The sequence below is a fragment of the Lissotriton helveticus genome, chromosome 4_1 (assembly GCF_964261635.1).
Source record: "Lissotriton helveticus chromosome 4_1, aLisHel1.1, whole genome shotgun sequence".
Taxonomy (NCBI): Eukaryota; Metazoa; Chordata; class Amphibia; order Caudata; family Salamandridae; genus Lissotriton; species Lissotriton helveticus.
In genome coordinates, this window is record NC_136063.1 from 1,837,682,372 (window position 1) to 1,837,702,977 (window position 20,606).

At 40.3% G+C, this 20,606-nt stretch overlaps 1 protein-coding gene across 6 annotated transcripts in view; it reads left to right on the forward strand.

Moving 5' to 3' along the window:
• Nucleotides 1-20,606, forward strand: part of HDX (highly divergent homeobox) — a 345,086-nt gene that overhangs the window by 187,102 nt on the left and 137,378 nt on the right. For all 6 annotated transcript variants that reach the window (XM_078688482.1, XM_078688487.1, XM_078688486.1 and 3 more), the window contains one exon: nt 11,249-11,453. In XM_078688482.1, the coding sequence (XP_078544608.1) occupies nt 11,249-11,453 (205 nt within the window). The remainder of the gene's footprint in view (nt 1-11,248; nt 11,454-20,606) is intronic.

Genomic DNA, 20,606 nt, shown 5'->3' on the forward strand with positions numbered 1-20,606 from the left:
GTCAAAACCCTGCGCCTGCTTTAAGCAGGCATAGGTCTTGACGCAACATTGTGGAGATGGGGCACCCCTGAGTCTTGCTTGAGCTGCATCGCACTTGCGATACAACTCCAGCAATCACTACCTTTACATCACAGATACATCACGCATCTGTGCCATTTTTGCCCCATGATGCCCCGCATTGTAAATGCAGCACACCATGGGTGGCGGAACAGCGGCACAGGATGACTGACACATCCCTGGTGATGCACCAGTCATCATAAATCTATCCCTAATCTTCTTATCTTGTTACAGATGAACCGCCATATGTACCATCAAACTATTTTGCATTTCCTAAATAGCGAATTTTAAGGAATAAATAGCAATTCTTTACCATTCCTAATTTGCAATGAGCAAATTGCTAATTGCAAGTTACCCATTCATTTCCATGGGCTAGGAGCCTCATAGGAATGAAGGTTTAATTTGCGATTAGCAATTTGCTCATCACAAATTAGGAATTTTTCCAAGGGTGCAGGGGTGTCTCAAGAACACCCTGCTGCACCCCTGAAAAAGAAATTTGGGGGCATATGGCACACATACATGCCCTAAGGGCATGTGTTGGCGTCATATGGGACCTTTTGTTTTTTTGAAAAAAAGCTTTTTGAAAAGAATTCACAAATTACCACCAATTTACCACAATAGTTTCCAAATCCTTAATGTAATTTTTTACATATTTTTTGTTTGATACATTGCATTTAAGTAATCGCAAAATTTGCAAATCCTTCAGTGCAATCGCAAAATAAGGAATAGCAAATTTTGCTATTCCTTATTTTGCATCAAACTTGTTTGATACATACCATTTGTCTAATTAGCATTCGCAAAGGCCGAAATTCGCAGAATTTTGATCTTTGCGAATGCTAATTAGCTTGATACATATGGCCCCAAGTGAGGCCTGTCTTGCAACATGGTGCATCTTTTGCATCACTGCTGCATCGGTTTCATGTGGTACTTTTTTTTTACACCATGACATATCTGCCTAAAAGCATCAATTTGTAATTTTGTCGCCTCATAGCAAATCTTTTGCACCGCCGCTGCATCATAAAAGTGACGCACAGTGGCGCAAAAGAGGCATACACCTATCATAAATCTGTCCCTAGCATTTTAAATGATTAATCCAGGATGACGATAAGGTGTGGCCTATCCAGAGGTTTGTTTAAGGTGAGGCCTACTCAGGATTGCAGATTAAAGTTACGCTTGATGAAGAATACAGAAGAGATAATACATGTAAAGGCCTACCAATGAAGTAAGTGATTTGCACTTTATTTCGCCAGTCATCATAAATGTATCCCTAAGCTTCTTATCTTGTTACAGATGAACCACCATATGTACCATCAAACTATTTTGCATTTCCTAAATAGCGAATTTTAAGGAATAAATAGCAATTCTTTACCATTCCTAATTTGCAACGAGCAATTTGCTAATTGCAAATTACCCATTCATTTCCATGGGCTAGGAGGCTCATAGGAATGAAGGTGCAATTTGCGATTAGCAATTAGCTCATCACAAAATAGGAATTTTTCCAAGGGTGCAGGGGTGTCTCAAGAACACCCTGCTGCACCCCCGGAAAAGAAATTTGGGGGCATATGGCGCACATACATGCCCTAAGGGCATGTATGGGCGTCATATGGCACCTTTTGTTTTTTGGAAAAAAAGCTTTTTGAAAAGAATTCACAAATTACCACCAACTAGAAGTTGGTGGTAGTTTCCAAATCCTTAATGTCATTTTTTTACATATTTTTTGTTTGATACATTGCATTTAAGTAATCGCAAAATTTGCAAATCCTTCAGTGCAATCGCAAAATAAGGAATAGCAAATTTTGCTATTCCTTATTTTGCATCAAACTTGTTTGATACATACCATTTGTCTAATTAGCATTCGCAAAGGCCGAAATTCGCAGAATTTTGATCTTTGCGAATGCTAATTAGCTTGATACATATGGCCCCAAGTGAGGCCTGTCTTGCAACATGGTGCATCTTTTGCATCACTGCTGCATCGGTTTCATGTGGTACGTTTTTTTTTACACCATGACATATCTGCCTAAAAGCATCAATTTGTAATTTTGTCGCCTCATAGCAAATCTTTTGCACCGCCGCTGCATCATAAAAGTGATGCACAGTGGCGCAAAAGAGGCATACACCTATCATAAATCTGTCCCTAGCATTTTAAATGATTAATCCAGGATGACGATAAGGTGTGGCCTATCCAGAGGTTTGTTTAAGGTGAGGCCTACTCAGGATTGCAGATTAAAGTTACGCTTGATGAAGAATACAGAAGAGATAATACATGTAAAGGCCTACCAATGAAGTAAGTGATTTGCACTTTATTTCGCCAGTCATCATAAATGTATCCCTAAGCTTCTTATCTTGTTACAGATGAACCACCATATGTACCATCAAACTATTTTGCATTTCCTAAATAGCGAATTTTAAGGAATAAATAGCAATTCTTTACCATTCCTAATTTGCAATGAGCAATTTGCTAATTGCAAATTACCCATTCATTTCCATGGGCTAGGAGGCTCATAGGAATGAAGGTGCAATTTGCGATTAGCAATTAGCTCATCACAAAATAGGAATTTTTCCAAGGGTGCAGGGGTGTCTCAAGAACACCCTGCTGCACCCCCTGAAAAAGAAATTTGGGGGCATATGGCGCACATACATGCCCTAAGGGCATGTATGGGCGTCATATGGCACCTTTTGTTTTTTGGAAAAAAAGCTTTTTGAAAAGAATTCACAAATTACCACCAACTAGAAGTTGGTGGTAGTTTCCAAATCCTTAATGTCATTTTTTACATATTTTTTGTTTGATACATTGCATTTAAGGAATCGCAAAATTTGCAAATCCTTCAGTGCAATCGCAAAATAAGGAATAGCAAATTTTGAATTAAGGACATTTTAAGTCATTTCCACATGTGCAGTGTTTTCAAATTATGATTTGAAAATCGTTTTTGGGGAAAAGTAATGGTTTGCAAATTTATGACAAGGACATAATGGTGTATGCTTCTCTATAAGGCATTTCAGTGTCTCTGATGTCATTTTTCCCATATTACATTATAAGACCTTTCCCCATGGAGCACATTCCTTGTAAATATGCTCCCCCCTGTGCATGGTGAATTTAGATTTTGACTGTTTGAGTCACATAGCCATGTTAAAAGTGACCCAAAAAAATTGCAAACGCTTTAAAAAAACACATTCATGTGTCTTAAGGACATTTTAAGTCATTTCCCCATGGACAGTGTTTTGTAAGTGGCGCAAAAGAGGCATACACCTATCATAAATCTGTCCCTAGCATTTTAAATGATTAATTCAGGATGACGATAAGATGTGGCCTATCCAGAGGTTTGTTTAAGGTGAGGCCTACTCAGGATTGCAGATTAAAGTTACGCTTGATGAAGAATACAGAGGACATAATACATGTAAAGCTCTACCAATGAAGTAAGTGATGTCCACTTCATTGCGCCAGTCATCATAAATCTATCCCTAAGCTTCTTATCTTGTTAGACATCAACCGCCATATGTATCATATAACTATTTTGCATTTCCAAAATAGCGAATTTTAAGGAATAAATAGCGATTCTTTACCATTCCAAATTTGCGATGAGCAAATTGCTAATTGCAAATTACCCATTCATTTCCATGCGCCAGGATGCCCATATGAAAGAAGGTGCAATTTGCAATTAGCAATTAGCTCATCGCAAATTAGGAATTTTTCCAAAGGTGTAGGGGTGTCTCAATAACACCCTGCTGCACCCCTGAAAAAGAAATTTGGGGGCATATGGCGCACATAAATTTTAACAACATTCCTTTACCTCAAAAACGATTTTCAATTCATAATTTGAAAACACTGCCCACAGGGAAATTACTTAAAATGTCCTTAAGACACATGAAAGTGTTTTTTTATTGCCTTTCCAGCATGGTTGGGTCACTTTTAACATGGCTATGTAACACAAACATTTAAAATCTAAATTTGCCATGCACAGGTGGGAGCATATTTACAAGCAATTTGCGCCACAGAGAAAGGTCTTACATTAAAATGGGAAAAATAACATCAGGGACAGTCAATTGCCTTATAAAGAAGCATACACCATTATGTCCTTGTCATAAATTTAAAAACAATTCCTTTTCCCCAAAAACGATTTTCAAATCATAATTTCAAAACACTGCACATGGGAAAATTACTTAAAATGTCCTTAAGACACATAAAAGCGTTTTTTAATTGCCTTTGCAGCATGTTTGTATCACTTTTAACATGGCTATGTAACACAAACATTAAAAATCTAAATTTTCCTTGCACAGGTGGGAGCATATTTACAAGCAATTTGCGCCACATAATTCATAATTTTCTCCTTAAAGCACACTATTCTCTATCTAAATTCAAGAAATATTTTCTCACCTTAGCAAATACTTTGAGTTTGAAAACAGTCTCAGAAACACACCAATTTGTCTTCAGCAGAGCAAAAGGTATGCACTCCAGAGTCTGCAGCTATCAAAAGCACAGAAATGCTGTAATTCTTCACACATATCTCTCATGTCACCCAATCAAAACTCTTCCCTCACTTTTTTTCAAATGAAAACCCTTCCCCCCTCTGCCCTTTCTGCCTTTTCTGCATGGCAACCACCTCTTGGAAGACTTCTGGTGTTTGCAAGTTCACACAACAATGTTGCAATTGAACTCTGAACTCTCAGTGCACCTGCATATCCAGTGCATTCTTTCATTTAATGATTTTTTATTGACCATTCAAAATACATCTTTCAAATAACTCATCCGTGCACCCTAACTTTCTGTTTTCAGCAATCAAAATCCACCAATCACTGTTACTGCTTCATGAACACAGAAACTCCACAGTTTTTTTCATTTTAAACTCTCATTTTTTCAACTGCCATTTCATTGCCACACTTCATCTGACTGCAGGAGAACCTTCTCTCACCATGTTTTCTGTCTGGATTGTTGGACATAGTTATATTCACTGGGCTCAAAGGTACACTGAAAACAGGAATTTACCTAACCTCAATTTACAAGATGTGGAAATTAAGTGGTTTGGCCACAGAGGATTAAAATGTCACCAATTGATACCATTGGTGAAAACCTTTATGCATTTGCCCAAACCTGACCTGTTAATTGTGCACTGTGGAGGTAATGACTTGGGCACTTTGACTGGTGTAGGTCTGGAAATGCTTTTAAAGGACACCTTTGAGCAATTAATGGCACTTTTTCCTCAGACTGCCTTGGTATATTCAAATATATGCCAAAGACAGAAATGGAGGTGGTCAAACCAATTTTGTCCACAAATTGAGAAGTCGAGGAAGCATGTAAACAAATCTGTTTCAGCTTACATGAGAGACCATGGAATGGGCTCCCTGTACAACAATAACTTGCGTTACTACATGCAAGATATCTACAGAGGAGATGGAGTTCACTTCTCAGATGATGGCAACAGAATTTTCACTCTGAATTTAAGAATGTGCATTGGTACCTACTTGTAAGTACCTAAATGTACCATAAACCCAAAAGCTCTTCTCAGAGCTACCCTACATCTGATCACTCACAATTATTATTTTACTCTTAACATTTTTCACTAATTTTCAACAAAGTACGCTCCCTGGGGCGCTACCCGGTACGCGAACCGGGAGCTAACCTCGCGAAATTTTTAAAAAAAATGGTTTTTTTTCGCACATATGGGCCTCCTCAGCCACCCTCACAAAACCTAGGGGGTCAAGATAAGTCTACCGTGCCCCCTTCTACCCATTCTGAACATTATTTGCCCTCCATCTTGTATCTTAATTCGACCGAAACACAAAATGGTGGACTCCCGTTACGCTTAAGGTTCGCGAACCGGGGCGCTCAACGGTTCGCGTACCGGGTCGCTCCCTGGGAAGCGCACCATCAAAAAAGGTGGGAAAGTAGTTCACAGAAAAGCCACTGGAGACAATTTCACCAAATATAGACTAGCTCATACTACATACCAATCCCTACCATTTTCACAAATTTGATTGGAATTCCATTTAGCCATTTAGCCTGTAGACCTCTCTAAATACCATGAGGTAAATTACTTCACAAAACACATCTGAAGTGTTGGAATTGACAACCAATTAAAATGTTACTTTCATTTTCTACTTTTTTTACCTGACATTTGATTGGTTATATACCTGAATATATATAAAGGAAGAGAAGAAAACACAGCCATTTTGACTACTACTTCTTGGTGTACATTTCAATAGGATTTTCACTAATTCCTTCAACTTCTATCTAAAGGTAAGTTTTTATTTTTAAAACTGAAGTATATTGTGCACTATAAGTTAATATGGTAAACTTTTTCTGATAGTTATATACTATCCCTCTGTAGTAGTTATAGATTTAGATAGACTTCTCTGTTATAGTTATGGATGGAGTTAGGCTTCTCTTGTATAATTATGAATTTACTTACGTTAAATCACATACACTTTTTTATATTCCTACTTCCACTCTGATACTATACACTGCCCAAAATTAATCCCAACAGTGCCCTATATCTACTAATATATATTTTTTTAATCTAAATTTCAGGCAAAATGGAAGGCGAACAGAAAGTTGAATTTCAAATTGTCCTGCAAGAGAGCAGCCAAGAAATCAATGATGAAAATGATATTGAATTTTTCGATGAAACTTTAGACAAAGAACTACTGCAATGTGTACAAGCAGTAGATAACCTCCTTGAAAATGAGGACATTTTACACCCTCAGAGACTACAATGTATATTCAATGATAATTATGAAATTTCTGACAATGAAATGTTAGAAAGTTTAATAAATTATGAAACACAATCACAATAAAAAAAAATGCTTAAAAAATAAAGAAAATAAAAAATAATCAACAAAACCAACAATCAATTAACATACAGCATTTGAAAAGTCTATCATTCATTTTTCATTGCAGTACGCTGCCCAGAACGCTTCCCGGTTCGCGGACCGGGCGCTCCCCACGCAAAAAAAACAAAAAACATTTTTTGTTTTTTTTGCCCCGCGGGGCCCTTTTAAAACCTCCACATTAAACCTAGGGGGTCAGGGAGGATCAAGTATGCCCCCTTATGGTTATTTCCCCCTTTGTTTTGGCCTCCTCTTGTCTCTCAATCCTACCGAGAGACAAGATGGCGGCCGCTCCGGACTGTTTAGAATGTTGACAGACACCGGAGAGCCAATCAGCTTAGCTACGCGAAGTTCCGGTACGCTTAAGGTCCGCGGACCGGAGCGCTGCCCAGAGCGCGCTTACAGATATATATCTTTTTTTAAACGTTAATTTCTCAAAATCCACTGGAGCACATATATTGAGACCTATAAAAGGCACATCGGGCTACCAGTCCCTACAATTTTGCCAAGTTTCATGCAAATCCATTCAGCCGTTCGGGCTAAAAGTGAGGCCAACCGCTCTATGGAAAACTCAATGTTAAAAACACGTTTTGGGACCCCCCTTTTTTCTCGGCCCCCCCTTGACGAACCCCCCCCAAATTTCCAAGGGCTGCTCAGAAACAAAATGTTCAATTTTCCAGAAAATTTCAGCCAATTCCGTCCACAAACGCCAAAGTTATTAGACATAGAATTTTCAAAAATCCCATAGGGAAAAAATCCTAACTATATATACCTACTGGCGACCGCCAGTAGGTAATATATATATATATATATATATATATATATATATATATATTATGTGAATAAACCATAGGTTTCAGCGCTGTTATAGTTAGCTGGACATTTCACTCGTACAAAACCATTGAAATTCCTCTGTTATAGTTAGTCCTGCTAACTATAAACCGCGTGCCCGCAATCCGCTGATGATGATGTCACATTATACATCATTCATGATATGGTCAGTGACATCACTGATGACATCTCAAATGACATCACTGATGACGTCATCCTGTGAATGTGGTTTGGTTCGATATTTAAATATGTATTATATATAGCAATCTGCATTGAAGAATGAGTGGATGTATAAGTGTCTGGATGGAGGATTTAGTAGCAGTGTAATTGACTGTTTAAGAGACTAACTTAAAGTGTCTCACTAAATATATGGGTTAGTGACTAAACTGTGTGAATGTCTGTATCACTCTGTTGTGTGAACTGCCGCATCAGATGGTTACTAGCTACATAAAAGTCTATATTAGTTATTGATTAGTTAGCTGAGTATTTGTATGGGAGAGTGAATGTTTGTGTGCTGTGGGTGTGTGACTGCAAAGATGTGTGAATAGTTGATTCAGTAGGTATATGAGGTTAAGAGTGCATGTGGAAACAGTTGTTTGGGTGAGTGAATGTCTTTATGGGAGTGGTGATGAGCAAATATATCTCTCAATGGTAAATGTCCAACAAAGTAGAAGAATAAAAGGCAGTGTATGCGACAGTTGTTGTATATAAATAACTATACATAAGACTCAGTCATTGCACGAATGACTGTATGAACGACTGTATACTTGTAATAGTGATTTTATAAGACACTAAGGGCCAGATGTAGCTAAAATCAATTTAGCAAGTCCTTAATAGCGATTTTGACCGAATCGCTATTAAGGACTCCCTAAATTGAATGTAGGTTGGAATCGCTAAAATATTAGTCATTCCTTAATATTCCTTAATAACGAATCGCTAATTAAGATTCGTTAATAAGGAATACCTAGCCATTCATTCCTATGGGCTAGGAGGCCCATAGGAATGATTGGGAAGATATTCACTATTTGCGATTCGGTATTAAAGAATCGCAAATAGCGGGAGCTATTTCAAGTTTGCCAGGGTGTCCAAAGGACACCCTCTTGCACCCCTGAAATGTGCATGTGTGCACATGTGGCGCACATTCATGCCCTAAGGGCATGGTTGTGTGCCACCTGGTACTTTCAAAAAAAGTAAAAGTGCTTTTTTAAAGGAAATCGCTACTTACCACCAACTTGAAGTTGGTGGTAATTAGCGATTCCTTAACCCCTTCCACGCTCATGACGAGCTGGGCTCGTCATGAAGTAGCCTCCTCGCACGCTCATGACGAGCCCAGCTCGTCATGATGGGTGGGATTTCCGATTTCTCAGCACAGCAGGGGAATATGCTGAGCATCCATGGGGTTAAGCAATCAGCACTCACAATGAAATTTCAAATAATTTAATCAGTAATTCAGATGTAGTTCAAATTTCTCTTATTATAAAGTTTTCTTTTCTTTGTCAACTTGTCCTTTGTGTTCAATGGTAGTAATGTTAAGATCACATTACATGTTTAATATGTCATCTTTAGAACCTTCTTTTGACGACGTGCTCTATGCATTTCGGGGCTGGACCCTTCTTCAGGGAATAGTTTCTGCAATGTAATGATATATATTAATTTTAGAAGCTGACAACTACCATAGATTCTTAATCTAATCTACATATTTACTAGAGCCTTAAAAGAAAAGTAGAAAAAATAAATAATAGAAAGCAGTGAAAAGACGCAAGCTGACATGCATGCCTGGTGAGTCCATGTGTATAATGCACAGAAGGTGTCTGTTTCGTATTCTTCTCAAGTTGAATGACGTGCGCGGAAAACTCTTGTGTGATGAGTCGTAAACGCATGAAGAAATCAAATCATGCTCCTCCTAAATTCACTATTGGTGCACAGAAATAGAATTTCGGATTTTTAACGCTTGTGAAAACTGTACGATGATGACATATAGTAAATCCAAGCTTTTTTAGATAAATATATTTGACTCGACAGGCGGTTTGTGCTGCAGTACATTACTCAGTTATAAATAGTGGTGGAGGAGCTGTACCATCCATAGTATCATCCACGTGGGAATAAATCAAGCCCTCAATCAAGTGTTCATGAGACTTGTAGTTTGATCATGTCTAACATGGCTGCTATGAAATAAAGCAAAGAAAGTAAATCATAATCCTCGATTCCGGTCCTGACATAGAATTCTATAAGTTGGTGGTACCTTCAGTGAAGGATTACTTCGTGGCTTGAGACCTTCATACCAGTTATTATGATCACATAATATTCTCCATGACAATTAATCTGTTTTCAGACCCAAATGCAGCATAATCTGCTCCTATCCACGGGGTAGATGGTACCCTAAGTATCCATGGAGGCAGTGCCACCCTGCCTGGCAAAACACAAACCTCTTTTAGTGTAAATACCCTCCTGGTGCACAATAAAAATAATTATGCACTAATGACACTAGGGGCTTTTGGCCTCCATTGGTAGGGGGGTGACGAAAATGAACCCAAATGTGTGCTTTCGAGGCAGATTGTTGTATTTCAATAGGCACATTGTTGTTGTTGTGCCATGAATTTCTGTTCTTGCATGTTTTTATATGTTCCATCAGCATTAGGGCCATGATACAAATGTTTCTTCGGTTATCTTGCTATAATTTACATTATTGTCCAGGCGCTATGTTCTCAAGTTCTAATATATGCAAAATAAAAGGTGCACTATTTGTCAAATACAGAAATATTCAAAAGTGTATAACAAATGTGAAAGATACATAACCCATAACAAATCTTTAAACGTGTACTGAGCAGTTATTGAGATGATATAATACTACGAATGTGTTTGAGAAGTAGGTTTACAGAAATCAAATGCAGATTAGAAGAATACAATATAAATGTAAAATTAACTAAAGGTATTTTAAAGAATTGACATGAAAATGTACTTCCACATATCTGATGTTATACATTGTAATACTCAGAAATTGTGTTTTTTATTTGTATTAAGTTGTTTAAATTGATAAATTTGGTGCGACAAGGAGGAGGAGGTTCATGGTACATATTTCCTAGTAAGCGATGCTTGCATTAGTAAGCAAAACTAAATGCTATGAATAACAAAAGTTCCATTTGATCGCAAACATAATATTGAAAACAAGGAATCTATGATAGGTTTTTCATGAACATCATGTAATGAAAATATAAAGGAGACAACAACATTGAAAGGGCAGACTAACTGGCAGCAAGTGACATTTTACATTTTTGAGTAAGCAGTGTTACAAATTATTCTAAGAGATACATGATTTCTAAAGCGCATAGAATAGGAGAAGGAAACTATTTAAATAAAAAATGCAGGTTTTTTCCAAATTCTGGAAGAATTTAATTTAGTACTCCTAAGTTAAATTAAAATAATAAATGTTAAGCATTGAGGTCGTTCATTCTGTCAAATATCAATTATCTTTTCTCTCCTTGTCCATTTTTATTTTTAAAACTGGTGATTACAGTATTGAATGTTTTTATTTTAAAAGACGTGGATTGGTAACAGACGGCGCAAATATCGTTTGATGGGGATTGAAGTTCCACCACCAAGAAGGGGCCCTGCTGACTTCTCTGATCAGCACGAAGCCGGTACTTCGTCCTCAATGTTGTCGGGAGATAATTCTGGACTAGATGGACTTGACGATGACAGAAATGATGACGTATCAATCTGCCTGTCTGAAGGAAGTTCTCAAGGTATTCTTTCAGAAATCTTTCTTTCTTAACATACCTTTTAGATCTGAGGTGCTCACTGTTAAATGTGTTATGTTCTTTAAGATAATGTTGGAAGTTATCCACAGCTTGTAAGAATTTGGAAACAAAGCAAAATGTAAAAATTATTGTATGTGGTCTTGCTTTTTGAAACGTTGCCGCTTAGGGTTCCAAGACCAGTGAAGATGGAGTTTATGCAGGATGTGTAGACCGTGACAAGCAAGTGTCATAGAATACAAATATCAGCTAGATGTTACTAACAGTTTCAATTAGCCTGTATAATGATAGTTAACAGTTTGAGTGCAGTGCTGTGAACTTTCACCTACATTTAGCTGGTTCAGTGAGGTGAACACTCTGCTGACAAATTGCAGTATGCTAGAAGTCAGGCATTCAGTCCCAATAAGGCATACGTAGCCTTTCATCGTTCAGTAGTCAGGTTGATTCAGTACCATAAACTAGGTAATGTGTTCTCACAGCTTAGACCTGTCTGATATGTGGTAAGTAGTGCTATGGAGAAAGACAAGTTTTAATTTTATAAAAACAGAAGTTATGCTGTATGTATGTAATTGGGAGCTGGGTATTAGGTACGGGGTCCCGTGGCACATACGTTAATATCCATTCAAAAAGAATTTGTGAAAAATATACAAACAGCTGAGTATTTTCTTTCTGAATGCACCCCCTTTACATTAGGCATGACTGAATGCGCCATGTGACGATTTCTTATTGTAAATGGAGGTATTTTTGTTATTTTTCTCCGTAAATGATGGACTGGTTGATGGGGGTACTTATGCTTCACCTTTGTGAATGTAATCACTGCTAGACAAATAAAGATGGTGAGAGAATGCAGGATTCTTTGGTGGCTGAATGCCCATGTGGACCGAGGTACTTTTGAAGAGCGAGATTTGAATCCTTTCTGGAGGGGAGATTGTTCTCTGTCTTTGCTGAAGGCTCTGCATGGGAGTTCAAGATCATGTGCAGACTTCAGTGGTGAAATGAAGTTATGGGACAGTCCTTATGCACAGTTTGGCAGTCAAGAGGTACCTAGATAGTATATATACTTTAGTGGGATGGTAGAATGCTTGATCAGTGATCTGAGAGCGTAGACGTCTCCTCATTGTTTGTCTCTATTCATTATAGTGCATACCGGTCTCATTCTCAGATCTTTTTTCCCTGAGTTGAGAAATGGAAACACCAGTATAAACATTTTGTTTGGTGAAGAGTGCCTTGAGATTTTAAGAATAGGCTATCCAGGCATTCTGATGGATACTTCTACCCACAAATTGATCATCTTTTGAATACTCCAAGGCGCCTGGCTGTATTTGGAAACATTTCCAATAGCTCATGTTCACCGATGGGCGAGACGGTTGAACTTCGAATCAATGTATCTCTGCCTTTGCAGGTGATAGCATGGAGTGTTATATGCACCACCCCTGTGCACTAATTCAGTTTCTTTTTTTCTATGCCCTTCAATACAGATCTGATTCTGCCAAAACGTTTGTTGATGGTTTACTGACATCCAAAACTATTTTGCTTACAGGGATGTCTGCCCCCAAACACTACAAGCTTCAAGCCATACCACATTTGCTAAAAGCAGATGTCAATCATAACAAACAAAGTGTCTCTGTGTTTTCTCCGATTCAAAGTCAAGTGACAAATGCTCCCTGATGCATCCGACTTCCATCAGGAAGCGGAAGGCAAAGTTTTACATGGGCAAGCCTAGGAAGAAGGGCAGTCACACTCCAAATCATGGGCCAGCTCCAAGTCTTAGTCTCTATCTAGGTCCCCACCCCGGGTAAGTCTTAAGAGGAAGTCAAAGATCAAGTCTTGGCATAAACACAAGAACTCCAGATGGGTGGCCACCCCCTTTTTTCCTACATCAGGGAAGGTATACTGTATCTACACTCAGAAACCCAGTCACCACGCCAGTTGTCCAATTATGACCCCATTCCATAGTTGAAGCCAGTGCATTTTGAATTTCCTGGGCCATCTGCATCTTCACAGCAGCTCTTCCAGAAAATTCTTGGTCCCCCTTGAGTGTCTTCGGGCACCATGAGTTTGCTGGGGCCCCCACTTGCGGACTGACCCAGTTAGGCCTCTGAAGCTGCCATTTGGTTATACCGTCAATCACCTCCTGGAGGCCAGGTCTGTACCAATCAGGCTAATGCCAGTCCTGTCTTTAGAGACACCGGTCCTGGACTAATCTCCTGATTCCAGTTTTGGGTCTGGTCCGAGCTAGCGCCTCACCATGAGAACACAGCCAGTGGTATTGGAAGGTTCCCTGGTAGTTCCTCTCCCTCAGTGGCAGTGCCTTTAGGACCTAAAGGCCATGTTTGGCTCAGTCTCAGATGTACAGGAAATTCTTGATGATCCACATAGTAGAAATTATGAGGAATGGGGTGAACCCTCACTATACTAATGATAGGCTTTATCTAGACCTCCATAATGTAAGAGTTCTTGATTACTTACCAGAAAAATGAGATCAGATAGACATTCGGCCTCCTACCAAGGAAAGTGCAGCTTTTGCTGTGGTTGTATTTAGCACAACAGAGGTTTTGAAACAACAACTGCCTACCGTAGAAACTAAAGGTAATCTTTTGATGGAAACCTTGCAACCTGGCCCTTTATTTTCAGTGCCTTTTGTCTCCCTTAAGTGAAGCCCGGAGAGACTCTTTAGCTGCGGTGTGAGCAAAGCACTGCTTGGTGGCGCTTGTGGGTCATCCTATATATAGCCGCCACAGGCCTGCTTTGATCGACTTAGCTTTTCTGGTTCTACACCCTTCACCAGAAAACCTTGTAAGCTGTTTTTCCTGGAGGAAGGTTTATGATCGGCATCGTGCACCGTTTCTCTTCCCCAACAAGGCATTGCACGTGTAGAATGCTTTGTTTGTTAGAAAGTTTATTTCCACCATAGAGCTTGATCAGACTGCGTTGGAGCTTTGCAGCATTCACCACCACTTGGCCTTCGAAAAAGAAAATGAAAAACGGAAACTCGACTACATACTGGGACAGACTTCCCGGCGTCCAAGTAACAAATGCCCGTCAAGAATGACCGTTTCAGGGTTACGGACACAAAGAAAGAACTATTCCAACTGTTCCCTCGGTGCAGAGCCAAATACACCCACTCCGATTCACACGGCTTGTGCAATTTGTACCTATCTCCAGAGCACAAAGAAAAACAGTGCACCGCCTGCGCATTGTTCAAGAACAAGAAAACTCTTCGGACACGACAAGATTGGCGCCTTGCACACACAATGGGGCAAGCAGCTGAGGCAGAATTCAACCGTGGCGCGAACAGCGAGGCACGCTCTTCAACATGAGACAGGATGATCATAGCCAGCCCACACTACACCACGTCTGAAACATCGTCAGGGGACGAACATGCTGCCCTGCTCCGGTACAGCCCACGTCAAAGACCCAGACCGCGCTACATATCGTGAGTGCTTTTAACCCCCATGCAAAGAAAATACTACACTCGTCATTACCACTACCCAGCCATGGTGCACCACAACCTTCAGGTTCAGGCTGACACTGTGAGCATGCCTTGGAGCCGAGAAGGGATGAGAATATTCTCTATCCCAATCAGGCATCCAGGCCACAATAAGAGGTTGGTTCTGGCACACTACCGGCATTTAAACGCAAATCGGCACTTACCGAGCCTTCGACACCTAGGCTTTACTTGCCAAAAACATCGGCACCGAACAGCGCCAGGCAAACCCTCAAACAGGCATCAGAACTGAACATATGCTCAGCCTTAAGTGGAACGGAACCAAAATAAACTTTGTATCTAAAGGCTGAAAAACAACACAGACACACTTCTAAACAGAAGAAAATCCATGACTCCGGGATTTCTAAACCACATACTGTTTCTAAAAATATGGCAAAGGCGCCAAAGAAACAAAAAACACAAACTACCAAAACCACTCAAGACCAGGGGGTAGTACGTGAGGGACTGCAGCATTTTATTCAGGAGAAACGCAAGAATACTACAAAAAGAAAGGCAGAGGAGTCCCACTTTCCTCAGCCTTCACCAAAGACTTTACAATTGGAACACAGGGCCACAAGCCCTATCATTTTTAGTCTACTTGACTAGCCTTAAAATCACCCTTTCCACAGAAAGAAGAAGAGGGAGAAATACAAGACACTGATTCCCAAGGCACACAAGATACTCAAGATACTCAACATACACCTGACCCATGAAGTGGCACTACCAGATCAAGACATTGAACTGCCTGTGCCTACGAAAGCTTCTCCCCCGTTGACACTGTCGTATTATAATGTCATCCAAAGTGCTGCAGAGTATCATAAGCTCCCAATCCATTCTAAGAAGAAGGAAAGTGATTTGCTAGTAGAAACACTTTCGCACACATAACACACAGTCCACTAGTTGCCCATGGTTGGATCCAGTATTAATGTTTTCAAGGAAGTGTTCAAGGACCCAGTCAAATCAAGGATGCTGATGCCAAGAACTGAGAAAAATATAGACCCTCACCAACCGACCCAGCCTACATTCGCGGGAATCCCCCAACCGACTCCCGCGTTGTCACCACTGCGAGAAAAAGGGCAGGTGCACAAGGCACTGGTGAGGCACCTCCTCCAGATAAATAAAGTAAAAGGATTGACGCTGCTGCTAAAAAAGTTGCCACTGGGCATGCTAATCATTGTAGAATTGCCAATTCTGTGTGCCTACTCTCACCTTGCAACAGCGCAACCTGAGATGAAATGCAAGAGCTCTTGCAACATCTCCCAGAAGGATATAAAAAGCGGGAAGAAGAGGTAGTCAACAAGGGAAATCCAATCTCAAACGCTACCATCAAATGTGTCAAAACACATCTGTCATGTTCAGAAGACATGCCTGTCTACTCATTTCCAGGTTCAAACTGAAGTACAGCAGCATATTCTAAATGTCCCCTTTGAGTGGAAACATTTCTTTGGACCAGCTGTAAACACTCAGCTAAAAAAAAAAAAAGGGCACTGCCAAATCAGTGGATCCCTTACAGACAACAATGCAAAAACAACAGCCCTTTTGGAGGTACCAGGGTAGAGGAGCTGCAAAAGCTTATACCTCAGAAAATGCTACCTATCGGCGCTAAATACAGCAATACCACCAGCACGCGAGTGGCTACTATTGTGGAGGCTACAAAAATAATAAAGGCCAAAGAAGATGGCACCCCCAACAATGGCACCTGCACCTCACCAGCTAAATGACTGGCCCATACTTCCCCGACCACAAAACACCAGTCGGGGAAAGGCTGCAACAATTCCACCAATTGTTGCAAAACATTACATCAGACCAATGGGTATTAGAAATTGCCAGACAAGGATATTGCCCAGAACTAATTCAACAACCACCACATATTCCACCCAAAAAGCAGGTCTTAAATCCACAGCATCTACACCTGCTCAGAGAAGAAGTAAAAGCATTTCTACAACAAACATTTGCAATGCAAATGGTCTCGCATTTGTGAGAGTTTAAGCTATTGACATTGTAAATGACAATGGGCCAGATGTACAGCCTGCAAAATAGCGCCTCGCAGATTTTGACTCATTTGCGACTCGCAATTTGCAAGGCGCTATTTGGCATGTACAACAGTGTGTTTAACACTGTTGGGATTCCCAATGGGTGCGCAAATTGCGAGGCTCATGAATATTAATGAGCCTCTTGCAATTTGTGAGCCCATTGGAAATGACAGGCCCTCCCAGGGATGGTGGCCAGCTGGTCTCCGCAGACCACCATGTCTAGGACTGCTTTTGAATAAAGCAGGTTTTTTTTTACATGCAACCCGTTTTCCTTAAAGGAAAACGGGATGCATTTAAAAAAGAAAACTGAAACGTTTTCGGTTCCGTTTTTTAAGGGCAGGCAGTGGTCCCTGTGACCACTGCCTGCCCTCAAAAATTATTTTTAGAGACAGTCACGAAGTGGAATGGGTTCCCCGGGGAACCCCTCCAAATTGAGACTGCATTACCACCCTCTTGAAGAGGGTGGTAATTTGTGAGTGTTTTGCGACCACAATTACCGTCACAAAATATTCATACATTGTTTGCGGACGCAATTAGGAAGGGAACCCCCCTTCCTAATACCGACTCGCAATTCCTAAATAGCTAGTCGCAAATAAATTGCGACTCGCTATTTAGGAGTTGTACATGGCCATGGGCCATTTTGCATACGCAAACTCGTTTGCGCATGCAATTTAGGGTCATACATCTGACCCAGTGCCTTTTCTTTCTCTGTTGATAAATAACACATTAATAAAAGGCATTGTGATTTGCAAGGCCAATAGCTCAATCTTCTGTAAATGCGAGATCTATTACATTTCAAACGAGCAGCCTCCATTGTCCTTGGCTACTTGGAAGGGAAAGCGCGCATGGTGCACTGAATGTTGCAGGAAAGCATGTCGTGCCTGTAGTAGGAGAAACTCATTAAAGAATAAAGTGCTGACAGACTAAATAAGACGTACCGTGTAACAACCGAATTAAAAGGACTATTCCTTATGGGAGGTTACCAGTTAAGACAAGGCGGTACTAAGTAGGGACTAACAAGCCTATTAATGATCAGAAGTCAGCATTTACGGACGACAATGGCTTCCATACTCCAAAACAGCATGCCAGGCAGAGCAGCGCATACGCTGCCCAGGCTCGACGTAAAAAGAAGCCATCAAAACAGTCCCACCCAAACATCAAAACAAAGGAGTCTACTCCCTCTTTTTCTTCATACCAAAGACAGATGGAACCCTAAGACCCATTTTGGACCTGTGGCCACTCAATCGCTACATACTATCACAGCGCTTTCACATGGTCACATTACATGATGTAATACCGCTACTCCTAACAGGCGCCTTGTTGACTGCACTAGACCTGAAGGATGCTTACTTCCACGTTCCAATCCATTCAGCACACTGAAAATTCCTGAGGTTTGTGGTAAGTGGACATTATTAGCAATTCAAAGTACTACCCTTTGGGGGTAACAACAGCCCAAAGGGTCTTCAAAAAGTGCTATTGGCAAAACTAAGAAGAGAAAACATTCATGTGGTTCCCTACCTCGGTGATTGGCTAAGCGAGAGTCCAAATAAAAATCAATGCCAATCAGACACTCAAAAGACAATAAATCTATTGCATAAATTGGATTTCTGAATGTGGCAAAATCACATCTCTAACCATCCCAGATACAACTGTATCTCGGGTCAGTACTTAATACCATATTGGGGAAAGCTTACTCCAATCCCCAAAGAGTTCTCAATCTCCAAAACCAACTGGATGTTTTTCAGCCAAATCATCATCATCTACCAGTCAAAGCAGTGATGTACGTACCAGGAATGATACCATCTTGCAAAGCAATAGTGTCCCATGCTCGTCTACACATGAGACCCCTCCAGGAGTGTTTAGCATCTCAATGGTCATCAGCGGGAGAGATCACAGTGTTGGCTTCACCCAAGGTCCATCATGCTCTGTTGTGGGGGAATAGTCCAAACGTATTAACAGGTAGAACCCTCAAGCATCCATTCTCGCAGATCACAGTCACAACCGATGCATCACTTCTGGGATGGTGAGCTCATACGAAGTACATTGTGGTTCGGGGACACTGGGCAGGACAACAATAGGTTCCATACATCAACCTGTTATAGCTACTAGGCATTGCAATAGCTCTCAAAGCATTCCTCGCGAGCATATCAGGGAAGAGAGTCCTTCTACACACAGACAATATGACTGCAATGCATTACATTCAGAAATGGGGGCGCCCATTCCATACAATTATCCCAACTGGCACAAAAAATATGGAAGTTGGCAAACAGTCACAACATCCACCTCTCAGCATAATACATACCAGGGAAGGGCAACACAATTGTGGACCTCCTCAGCAGAACACACCAACAAGTGGGAAATACGCAGTATGTTACTACAGCAATACTCCCAACCATGGGGAACTCCCACAATAAACCTGTTCGCAACCGTGGAAAATGCCAAAGCTTCGCATCCAGACATACACACCAACAATCCACGGCCAATCCTCTGTGGATGAACTGGTCAGGGATATTTGCATACGTTTTTCCTCCTCTCCCACTCATACCTTCCGTGGTCAGGAAACTAAAACATACTTCAATTACCGTAATTCTGAATACAATCTTGTAATCTGGCTCCTGAGGTTATAGAATTTCGATACCTCAGTCTACCTTACGAATGTATGAATATTCTCAAAGAGGCAAGTAGACCTACTGGAAGGGGTTGCTATGCAGCAAAATGGAAACGTTTTGTGCATTACAAGTACAACACAGCACATTAACCAATCTTCCCCAACAGAGCAACAATTCATATGTTACCTTTTACACTTGCAAAAGTCACCTCAATACACCTAAATTTAGCAGCTATTGCATCATATTTACAAAACAGGAAACACCAGTAACTTTTCTGCATTCCTGTAATCAAAGCCTTCATGGAAGGATTATAAAGAGTCATTCCACCACATGCCACTCCAATACCAGCGTGGAATCTAAACATTGTCTTAACGCGACTTATGGGGCTACCATTTGAGCCACTACATAATTGCAAACTGCAATTCTTAACATGGAAAGTGCTTTTCCTCGTAGCAATAACATCCTTACGAAGAGTCAGTGAAATACATGCACTCACAATAAAGAACCTTAATTTCAAGTGTTCTCAGAAAAAGTGTGTCTACGCATTAACCCAAAATGTTTACCCAAGGTCATTTCTCCTTTTCATTGAAATCAAATCTTGGAGTTACCGGTTTTCGTTCCATAACCAGAAACTGACGCAGAATGTGCTTTGCGTACACTAAATGTTAAAAGGGCACCTATTTACTAGGTAGAACGTACTAAACACTTCAGAAAAACCAAATAACTCTTTCTTTTTTTAAATATAAATATTCAAAGCAGGTATAGCAAGGTGGGTTGGTAAATGCATCCAAATCTATAATCAGGAGCAAACACTAACAACTGTGCCAAGAGCTCATTCAACAAGGAAAAAAGGAGCAGCCATGTCCTTTTTCAGAAATGTCCCTTTTAATGACATTTGCAATGCTGCAACATTGATAAACCCACATACTTTCACAAAGCATTATTGTATTGATGTTCAATCAAGACAACAAGCTCTAGTTGGACAAACAGTCCTTCGCCCATTATTTCCAAC